At 47.2% G+C, this 11,270-nt stretch overlaps 1 protein-coding gene and 1 non-coding gene across 2 annotated transcripts in view; one reads left to right on the forward strand and one right to left on the reverse strand.

Annotated features, from left to right (window-relative positions):
* The first annotated feature begins 1,910 nt into the window (after nt 1–1,910).
* On the forward strand, nt 1,911–2,209 carry LOC146182148 (signal recognition particle RNA). The gene has a single exon (XR_014700460.1).
* Nucleotides 2,210–8,293: 6,084 nt separating this feature from the next.
* Nucleotides 8,294–11,270, reverse strand: part of LOC146182149 (beta-galactosidase-like) — a 6,172-nt gene continuing 3,195 nt past the window's right edge. Inside the window, exon 3 of the mRNA XM_084575902.1 lies at nt 8,294–8,328. Within this exon, the coding sequence (XP_084432028.1) occupies nt 8,294–8,328 (35 nt within the window). The remainder of the gene's footprint in view (nt 8,329–11,270) is intronic.

An 11,270-nucleotide genomic window follows, 5' to 3' on the forward strand; every position in this document is an offset into this window, starting at 1 on the left:
CAAGTTTAAGCTGATTAAACACTCTTAGAATATATGTAGTCGGTCATCAGCTTTGGTCGGTACTGTTTTTTCTATTTCAGTGCTGACTGTTTCCGGCTGAAATCGGCTGATTATTTTTCTTTTGTTTGATAAGTAGCTTAACGCAAGCAAAACAGCAATTGTTACAGTGCATGATTCTCTTAAAAAGGTGTCTTCAGCACCAGAATAAAAAGGAAACTGTCGACTCCCCGACAATTTATTTCTCGAAAAGAACCAGCGTTGCGTTGAACGCATCTAAGTTGATCGGCGTTCTAGGCAGAAGCTAATTTCACGTCCTGCACATGCAGTAAGGGTGGTGAAGGGTGGCAGTTCCTGGCCCTACGGGGCTGGGACGGTTGGTCAACGCCACTTGCGGCGGGTACTAGCCAGCCACTGATATTTATCTGTTGTAGGCCGCCATTGCACCCGCCACCGCTTAGGTGGTGGCGGACGACGGCTGTTGTTGCGGCGCGCGTCTTTCTCTCCCTCTTCTTCTTTTTTTCTTCCTTGTCTATTTTCTCTTCTGTCCGCACGAGGCAACGGAGTTGGCTCAGCTACAGAGCCAGTAGCAGGCCCGTGCATTTTCTTTTCTTTCTTCCTACAGCCACAACAACAGCAACAACATGCAGCACATGCGATGCCGGAAGACGCTTTCTTGCTGCCTTAGGTAACCTCTCCGCGGCGGCGCGCGTATGCGCAGTGCGGGAACTGCCCTTCTCCTCCTGTCCGCGCTGGCACGCGCATATACTGGGATGCTGCTACCCTCCTCGTCCGCTCTGTAGCCAACACAGCGTCGGAACTGTGGAAAGCCGCAACTGGTTGTTATGGTTACGGAGCATGCGCAGTAACGACATTTCTCATGCACGGCGACCTTGGCTTTACATGGCGTAGTGAAGCTTTCGCTTCTAAACGCAACGCGCTCGATACAAGGGGCCGAATAAGGAAAAATGAGTGTGTCAGCATATGAGACCGACACAGGCTGAATATTAGAGCTAGGGCATGGAGGAGATGAGGCTTGCGGGGAGGGAGCAGATAGAAGTACGCCGTGCCCCAAAACGAAGACTCCAGAGAGAACAGGATGCTGCACTCGCCTTGAGCGCATTTATTTAGCGTCTGGTTTGTAGACAGTGATTTCGCACAATAATAGCCAACTCAGGCATACTTAAAACTCGAGTACAAAAACATACGGTAATCAGAAATTTCATTTGCAAAGTGCGAAAGAAGTAGCGCTACCGCGAAGTTCTTACTACCTAACATTAACTATATATCACTCTTTATATATACTAAGTATATTGTAAATAGTATGTTATATCTAATTGTCTATCAGTACTATCACAATGTAGTTATTAATTTCTATTGCTAGTAATTATAATTTGTCATTATATTCTAATTATCATTTATTTATACTACGTGTGAGCAATAAATTGATATGAACTAACCAAGGTAATGACGTCACATCCGGGGACACATGTTGATGGCACATATTGCGGACAAGTTTTGCTGGCACAGCATAGCCAAGTAACGCTATGGCCCTAATAAGCCCCTGAATTTCTAGAGAGCAGTGAGGCTGGAAAGGGCACGTGCGCAGCACACACCGTTAACTGGTCGGACAAAAAGCCTACAATGACTTAGCCGTAGATCGGAGTCGGATTAACGAGGATCTCGGAGTCCAGGAGCTAAGTTTCTTCTAATTATTATAGATGGAGCGCGCATCCACTGCTTGACTGCGTGATTTTCAATACATGCTACTGCAACACAAAAATCAATACTATTTGCTGTTAGTATAAGTATCCGTAATGCTATAGTATCGGTTTGATTTCCCCGTAAAAAAGTAGTAGTATACAGAATTGGTTATGGCAGAAATAAAATCCAGCAGATTAGCGATGCCTCCCGCTGGGGGTTGTGGCGTGCCCCTGTAATCCAGCTACTTGGAGGCCGGTGCTTGAGGACGGGTTGAGGCTGGGAGCCCTGCCCCATGTCTACCCATGTTGATCGGGTGTCCGCGCTAAGCTGGGCGTCGATATGGTGACCCCAGGGGAACCCGGCGGTGACCAGGTCGCCTAAGGAGGAGCGAACCGGCCCAGGGCGGAAACGCAGCAGGCAAAAACTCCCGCGCTCTGCAGTAGTGGGATAGCACCTGTGAATGGGCGGCATGGGGTAGCCCGGCCAATAGACTTGGACCTAGCGCCTTTTTTTCTTTTTATAAATTCTCGCCTGCTCAGACACTATTCTGTTTCGCGCTTCTTTCTTGCAGGTATTTCCGTGGCAGCCCGGAGCGCCCGTTCGCTGCTGGCCTGTCGAGTGGCCACACTTCAGTAGCGTTTTTTTTTCAATTTATCTATTCAATTACCTCAGCTATTTTAAATTCAATTTATTTATTCCCTTTCAACATGAGCAGTTCAGTTCAGTTTAGTCGTTAAGTCGTGTCCGACGCTTCATGACGCTATGAACCATGTCACGCCACGCTTTCCGGTCTCTCACTATCTTCCTAACATCACATAACTTCATCTGCAGCGCCTCGAGGATGCCATCTAACCATCGCGTTTACTGCCTACCCCTTCTCCGGCGACCCTCAACCTTTCCCAACATCAAATCTTTCTCCAGCGACTCCTCTCTTTTCATCAGATGACCAAAGTAGCTGAGATTCAACTTTAGAATTTGACCCTCCAATGAGCAGTCAGGGTTTATGGTCGACAATATCGACTGATTTGATCTTCTGGCAGTCCAAGGAACTCTCAAGAGTCTTCGCCAGCACCACAATTCAAACGCGTCAATTCTTCGGCGGTCAGTATTTTTAACAGTCCAACTCTCGCATCCATACATCACAACTGGAAAGACCATAGCACGAGTTATACGGATCTTGGTTGGCAGACTAATGTCTCTGCTCTTTACTAGGCGGTCAAGGCTAACCATTGCTCTCTTTCCCAGAAGCAGGCGTCTCCTAATTTCATGGCTGCAGTCTCCTTCAGAGGTAGTCTTGGAGCCCAAGAACAGAAAATCTGTCACAGCTTCCACTTCTTGTCCATTGATGCTCCAGGACTTGATAGGGCAAGACGCCATGATCTTCGTCTTTTTAATGTTCAGTTTAAGCCCAAACTTCTCACTCTCTTCTTGTACGCGCATCAGAAGTCTCTGAGTTCCACTTCACTTTCTGCCATTAAAGTGGTATCATCCGCATATCTAAGGTTGTTGGTACGTTTTCCAGCAATCTCCGCTCCAGCTGAAGACTCGTCCAGACCGGCCTTCCTCATGATGCACTCTGCATATACATGAGCAGTGCGGTCTAAAAGCTGAAATAGCTTGACGAAGTCCTGGCCACTTGCAACTTGACAGGAGCGGAAGATGATGGTAAACATACATGAAAATTCCAAATGAATCGACTCCAGAGCATCCAGCAAACAATGACAAAAACACTAAATTAGGCGAGCACAGGGGCAGCACTAACCGGCCCCATTAAATCGTTGTGATAAACAAAAGCAAGGACACAAAATGCTGTTGCTATCCTTGCAATAATTAAGGTATCAGAATAGTTTGATCAGATAGCTTGGGCAACAAAAATCATAATACGAACGATAATAACATAATAGAATGATAATAATAATATAGTTTATTAGATCCTGCAATACGTTTCTTGCCGTATTATTACTTGACCACTTTCTGTTTACCGCAGCTGCTCTTTGCTACCGCGTTTGTAGTGCAAGACAACCTTGAAAGGAACGCATATCAAAGATAAGAGCTTATAATAATGTAGACCTGCCAACCGGCGCGTATTTTGTCTGCCGAGTCGGCAGCAAATACTGCTGTACCTGCGTACTCTCTAATGGATATATCGCACCATTGCGCTGGACTTAGTTTCATGGCAGAATTACTCTATGCTGCAATATTGAGGGGTGGCTGTTCCCGGCCCTATGGGCCTATTCTAGAGCATTATAACGGGCTGGGACGGTAGGTCAACGCCGCTTGCGGCGGGAGCTAGCCAGCCACCGATTTTTTTTGTTATAGGCCGTCATTGCACTTGCCACCGCTAAGCGGTGGTGGACGACGGCTGTTGCGGCGCTCGTCTTTCTCTTTCTCTCCCTCTTTTTCTTTTTTTCCCTACTTTCTCTCCTGTCCGCACGAGGCAGCGGAGGTGGCTCTGCTACAGAGCCAGTAGCAGGCCAGTGCAATTTCTTCCCCTTCTTCCTACAGCACCAACAAAAATAGCGTCTTCTAAATGTGGTCGTTCCACGAGTCCTGCACATGTGGAAGTCGTTAATTATTAGCGCGCAAGCATTTCTTGGCTCATGGATAGTATGGATAGGATGTGACATAGATTTGTACTTGAAATAACTACGATATTAATGACGGTAACGGAACATCACCTGGCAATTAAAAGAGGAACATTAATGATAATGCGAGAAGTCGCAGCAACGTACTTTGTGTACATAATAATTAAAGAGGTCGTTGTTGTTGTTTTGGCTGTAGGAAGAAGGAAAAGAAAATGCACGGGCCTGCTACTGGCTCTGTAGCTGAGCCACTTCCGCTTCCTTGCGCAGACAGAAGTGATGAGACTGATTTATAGGAAGGGAAAGGCGTGGTATAACTGTCTCACTTGTTTTCTGTGGACACCTCAACCAAGCCGCGAAAGAAGGGAGGAAGATGGGAGTGAAAGTGGAAAGAGAGAAAGAGGAGCCGTAGTGGAGACCTACGGAGTAATTTCGACCCCCTTGGGATCTTTAAAGTGCGCTGACATCGCACAGCACACGGACGCCTCTTTGTTTCGCCTCCATCGAAACGCAGCAGCAGAGGTCGGGTTCGAACCCGGGTACTCCGGCACAGTAGTCGGGCGTCTTGCCACTGCCCTACCGCGGCGAAGTAGACAGAAGTGGACTGATTGATTTATAGGAAGGGAAAGGCGCGGTAACTCTCTCACTTGTTTTTTGTGGAGACCTTAACTGCGCCGTAAGGGAAGGGAGGAAGGTGGGAGTGAAAGTGGAGAGAGAGAAAGAGGAGTTGTGGAGGGCTATGTAGTAATTTGGACCACCTGGGGATCTTTAATGTGCGCTGACATCGCACAGCACACGGACGCCTCTTCGTTTCGCCTCCATCGGAACGCAGCCGCCGAGGTCGGGTTCGAAACCGGATTCTCCGGCACAGTAGTCGGGCGTCTTACCACTGCACCACCCCTAAGGGGCAGGCAGAAGAAAAGATAGAGAAGAAAAAAAAGGAAGAGGGAGAAAAAGACGCCCGCCGTAACAACAGCCGTCGTCCACCACTTTATGCGGTGGCGGGTGCAATGACGGCCTACAAGAGATAAAAATTCAGTGGCAGACTAGCCCCCGCCGCAAGCTTCGTTGACCTACCAGTCCCAGCTCCGTAGGGCCAGAAACAGCCACCCTTCTTCCTTTAACGGAAGATCCCCAGGGGGTCGAAATTACACTGCAGCCCTCCACTACGACTCCACTTTCTTTCCACTTTCACTCCCAACCTCCTCCCTTCCCTTACGGCATAGTTCAGGTGTCCACATAAACAAGTGTGCGTGGTTGAGGTGTCCACAGAAATCAAGTGAGACCAGTTTAGTCTGCTTCCTACCGTCCAAGGTGACCGTAACTAAGCAGCGGTCCCTACATAACACTTTCTTCACTTTATACTGTTCATACTTTGCGTGTGCATGCTAGAACGAGATATGTTTCGAGTACAAAGGAAAAAAGCGCATTGATTAGAACGGAATTGATAGCGTCTTCTTGGAGTATTATCGTGATCTGTTTTCGAGCAAAGTACAAAGTGAAGGAAGATTTGTCATCAGCTTTCTGCCTCTTATTTCCAACACTGTAACAGTAGAAGACGAAATAATCGAGCAACCTCAGAAAAATAAGATGCGGGATCGAATCCCTGCCTCTGCGGCCGCTTTTCGGTGGAGACGAAAAGCAAGGCGTTCGTGTGATGTGCGATGTCAGTGCACGTTAAAGAACCCCAGGTGGTCGAAATTTCCGGAATCCTCCACTACGGCTTCTCTCATAGCCTGATCGCTTTGGGACGTTAAACCCCACAAACTAAACTAAACCAGAGAAGGCCACTGGTTAATTGAATGCCAGGAAGTCACCGGGACTAGATGTTTTGAGTGTCGTCTTCTTTAAGAGCCTCAAAACTAAGTTTGCTATCGTGTTTTTCGAGCTTTTTTAAAGTGTGAGCTTGTCTGCACCTTGATTTAGCAAAGCACATACAATCTTGGTCCCGACGACTGATGACCCAGCCAAATTGAAAAACGTTACATATACCGATCACGTTAAAAAACGTCGATTATAACGTTTTGATGAAAATTCTAGTTAACTGACTGCAGTACATTATAAAGGCATTGTAGAATCTCACTAAACAGGGCAATAAAGACCAGGAGCTGTGGGAAACCAGTTCCTCCCCCTTCGCTGCGACCGGTCACCACCACTCCGCCGAGCGTCGTGGCAGCGCCGGCTGGGAGAGGAGGTATAAATACCTCCCCTTGGGGGGAAGGAGAATCAACGATGGATGCGCCACCAAGACGTCTACGCGAGTTCCCGCGAGAAGACGACAGGAAGCTTCTGGATTCAGCCGGCAACGAGAGCGGTCGTCTCCCGCCGCCTCTCCCGGCAAATGCCGGGGGATAGCGGGCACGGAGTACTCAGCCCACACGGGAGGACCCGTCGTGCACGACCACCCGTCTTCTGGTTCCCAACGGCGAAGCGACCGGTAAATACCGCACGCTCTCGCCGCCTTCCGCGGCAAACGCCGTGGTATGGCTTTGTCCGAAGAATGCGGCGCACACGGGAGATACCGGCCGCCATATTCACAGCGCGTGCAAATGTCCGCCGCCGAAGTCGCACCCCCATTCCCCAGCTGGTGAGTCAAAAGTCCTGCTTACGTAGCCTTGCCCTTCCAAGGAAAACCTTGTTGATGTATAGCTAGCCGGCATAGCCTGTCTTATTTGCAAGTGCAATAAATAGCATTTGAGCATTAAGACTGTGTTGTCCCCTTCCTTTGTTCCTCTGTTCCCTCCGCGGGTCGCTAGCGAGAACGTTGCACCTGCGGAGTTGGAGCGGGGCGGAAGACTGTTCCTCCTTAAAACGCCCACAGAGCATACATAATAATATTCTTGTAGCACGCAGTGTGCTCGAGTACTGTGGTGTGCTAAATAGGAAAGTGGCCATTGTCCAAGCCCCGCCGGGGTGGCGCAGTGGTAAGACGCCCGACTACTGTGCCGGAGTTCCCGGGTTCGAACCCGACCTCGGCGGCTGCGTTTCGATGGAGGCGAAACGAAGTGGCGTCCGTGTGCTGTGCGATGTCAGCGCACGTTAAAGATCCCCAGGTGGTCGAAATTACTCCGTAGCCCTCCACTACGGCTCCCCTTTCTCTCTTTCCACTTTCATTCCCACCTTCCTCCCTTCCCTTACGGCGCGGTTCAGGTGTCCACAGAGCAAGTGTGACAGATACTGCGCCTTTCCCTTCCTGTGAACCAACCAACCAACCATTGTCCAAATGACTCGGAAAAAGCATTGATAGGGTATTTCAGTATTAACAACATCCAGCTTCTGAAATAATGGCTCTCAAAGTAATGTCGATACTATGGGTCTTCACACCGAAAAACATTTCGAACGTGTCACGTTCAGCCTTCAAAACAGCCGTCGCCAACGATAATAGGTTACAGTTATTGAGCGCAGAAATGGCCCGTTCCTTCACAGTTTAGCTATCCGTATTAATACGTTTGAAAACGTTTGCTACTGCTGCTGAAGCATTTTCAGTAAAATTACTACCAGGCCTACAACAAAATGTCCTCCTTTGTCCCGCAAAACATGCGGCCACCTGATAGACCGAAAACAAAACCTACTACGGAACTTAAGTACTACTTATACTTCATCACGTTCCTTTCGTATGTGCAAAAAGAGCGTTTTCACTTTTAAAAACCGCCGGCGTACTCCCTCGTCGAGTTTCCAGAAGATGCTTCTCAACAAGGCCAACCTTTCAATCTGTGAGAGAACCGCTTCTTGAGAGTATTCGGATTCTTTTTTCAAGTGTCTTGCGATGCTGTGGCGTTGTTGAGCATCTTACAGCAGATGCATTCTCCTGGCCGTTACCATAGTCTTCTTCCCAGGAAAATGCATACGACAAGATGTCCCCAAAACTCCGTTGTTTTCTCCGAGGCGCTTAACCCCTTCTTGTGCATATTGGTTTGTTTGCTGACGTCCGCTGCCATACCCTCCACAAGCCACACACAAGTGCTCCTTGAAGTAGCAAGCATGCCGCCAAAGCAAGCTCAAGACGCATATTACGGCACATCCTCCGGCAATGTCTTGCTGAAGGCTGCCAAGACCCGAACAAGGTGTAAAGATACGCAGGACTAGGCCCTTCTTATTTTACCAGGCAAGCACTCCCAAACACACTACTCCCATTTCAAAGATCATTGTCGCGAATGTGGAAAAGATGAAAATAGAAAAAAAAAAAATAAAATAAAGGCTCGTCGCCCTTTGGTTGCTAACACGAAGATTTTTATTTTGACACCAGGATAAAACAAGATAACTTATGGAGGCCTACTTCATTCGAAAGAAACAAAAAGAGTCGCAATGCGTAAGACAGCCTTCTCCTAAGCTAGTTGAAAGAGAGGTCTCGATCCTTGACAATTCGTAATCTTCGGCGGCATTCATTTTGATAAGCTTTGGTCCAGTGTGGTCTTTGTTATCTTTTATAATGTGTGTGCGCAAATGCTCTTGACTTATCATATAGCATAATTTTATAAAGTGTGTCTTTTCCTAGTAAGAAATTAGTTGCGAGCCAGCGCTTGCCTATGTTATCTTTCTGTTCATCATCAGTCTTTTGTTTTTCTGTGCGCCTTTCAATATGCTCTGATGCACACAGGGTTACCTGCCCATCTTTCTTTATAAAATCTACTATTACACTGAAATGGCGCAGCCTTTTGGACTGCTTTAAATAAGAACTGTACTTCACGCGGCCATCCCTTGCGCTGTGTAAGCGATATAATCATCTTGACGTAAGAGATTGTAACGGGTAGCAGGTGTGTAGCAGTAGGGAGGGGGTAAGGCGATGTCTTCCAACTAATAGTACAAAACTTAAAGAAGAGTTATAAAGGTCCTTGAGAATTCTCGCCCGCTATCAGCTTCTCATGGCAAGATTACTGAGTGAAGGTGCCCAAGATGGACCATAAACGAAGATCACCACATGAAGGGCTGAATGGGAACTAGACTTTCTACAGCCACACCATTTTCTTAAATACGACAAGGAATATCACGCCCATGCAGCATCTTATGATCATTTTTCTTTTCACTTATCTTGATTTTTGGTAACAATATGTCACTGTTCAGACAGAACTTGTCGCGTCTGCTTCCTCACCTCCAGTTCGTAGACTTCTGAGCTGTTTACTAAAATGAATAGATACCAAATCTGACTGTGTACAGGGCTGCATGGTAATAAATGTTTGTATATATGTCAGGTGCAGGGAGGATACGGTTCAACCGAACGGATCCAGTGGGAATGCCGTTTGCGACGTTACCCGTGTACTGCTTTCTCGTCAAAACGCATGTTATTTTACGCGGCAAACAAACCAGTTTGTTTTGTGTTGCAGCTGGCACAGTCCTACCCCACTTCATACAGCTTGTATAGGCTCAAAGGTTGTAGTGTTTATAAATAATAAAAACAGAACAAAACGGCTGTAAATTCACACTTGCAAAGTTCCTTTGAAAAGCTAATTTCTTTCGCAATTGCGTATTTCATCCTTTTTTCGCAATGAACGCGCTTAATCTGGATACATTGCCCTGCGGCGGCCAATCCGGCAACATTCTTGCAACTAATGGTCTGATGAAGCCAAAGTGTTATTCTTCGCTATACTTTCATTCTTGAGATTTCATTTTTATCACGTACTTTTTTTCGCTTATTCCACCACTGCTCGTTCCGTGCATCTCTGCGCTCGTCGGCTCGGCGCGTGACAGAAAGTATTTCTTGTCATGCGACGGAGTCGGTTTTTGAGAAACTGTGGCGAGTGCGGAAGTCCTCGTTTTGCCCTATTGATGAAGTCCTTTCACGCGCTGTGATACTGGGGCAAACAAGCGTGACCCATTTTTCTTTGCTTCGGGGACGGAACAGAGTTGCCGCTTGGGTGACTGATTACCGGCAGCTGGGTCTCGTTACAGTTCTTTGAATTGATCTTTGAATTGATCTTTGAATTTTTCTTTGAATTTTTCTTTGAACTGCTCCCGTGGTCGCAAACGTTGTGCCTGAGGTCCAAGTTTAGGTAGATGGTTTTGTTTCATTTGGTGCCACCGAAAACGCCTAGTAGATCGTGCATGGTGTGCCGTGGGGTTGAATATCCATAGTTGGCACAGGTATTAGACAGTCGCAGCAAAATTTGTTTATTGTGAATAAAAGTAAATTAAGTTTGGTCTGTTTCTCGAGGTTTCATCAGCCTCCTGTTGTCCTCTGTCCCGATCGAGAGGCATACTTGGCGATAATAACTAAGTATTTATATTTAACAGCATCGAGCTTACGCATCAATTAGTACCTGCTAAAGTTACTTTAATTAGCTTGAAATTAGGAAGAAATAATTTAGTCTGCACTTGCTGCTTGTGTTAGGCGTAGGAAAGGCCAACATCACGAGACCAAAGTCACGTGTTCTCAGCACATCAAGGCTGCTCAGAGGGTAGCTAACGTCGAAAGGACCAGCACGATCGTGACGCTTAAGTCTTATGATGTCACGGCTCCTCCTCCTCCTGTGATCTGATCGCTGTTCTCGTCAGCAGGAAACTATGTGATCAGAGCTATTTGTGTCATCAAGATGATCGAAATGTGGTATATAATATATCCTTAGTATCACACGGTTGAAAAGACAAATTCGGAAGAGTCGTTATTTTAGGCCCCTATTAGACGTTGCTTTAATACCGCACTTTCATTGCACAAGTTGTTAAAATAACGATTATCACGAGTGTCCACAATAAAATCATTCTGACGCCTTCAGAGGTCACTGCATTCTGGATGTCCAATTGCTCCATTCTGGATGTCACGAGTGTCCAATTGGGGGGGGGGGGGGGGGGGGGGTGCTCTGCTCCGTTGCGAAGTAGCTCTCGGGTTACTCGACCGTTCCGACCTCGGATATCTGTTGAGAGAGGGTGTGCTGAGAGGGACCGAATGGACCGCGCCGCCACCGAAACGGACCCTTTTTTTCGGTCAGTGTGTGCTCTGTACGCCGTGCGAGCGAGTGTTGTAAAACAAAGGGACAATAAATGTGTTCCGTTGTT

The sequence above is a fragment of the Amblyomma maculatum genome, chromosome 8 (assembly GCF_055883805.1).
Source record: "Amblyomma maculatum isolate TAMU_Amacu chromosome 8, ASM5588380v1, whole genome shotgun sequence".
NCBI classification, from domain to species: Eukaryota; Metazoa; Arthropoda; class Arachnida; order Ixodida; family Ixodidae; genus Amblyomma; species Amblyomma maculatum.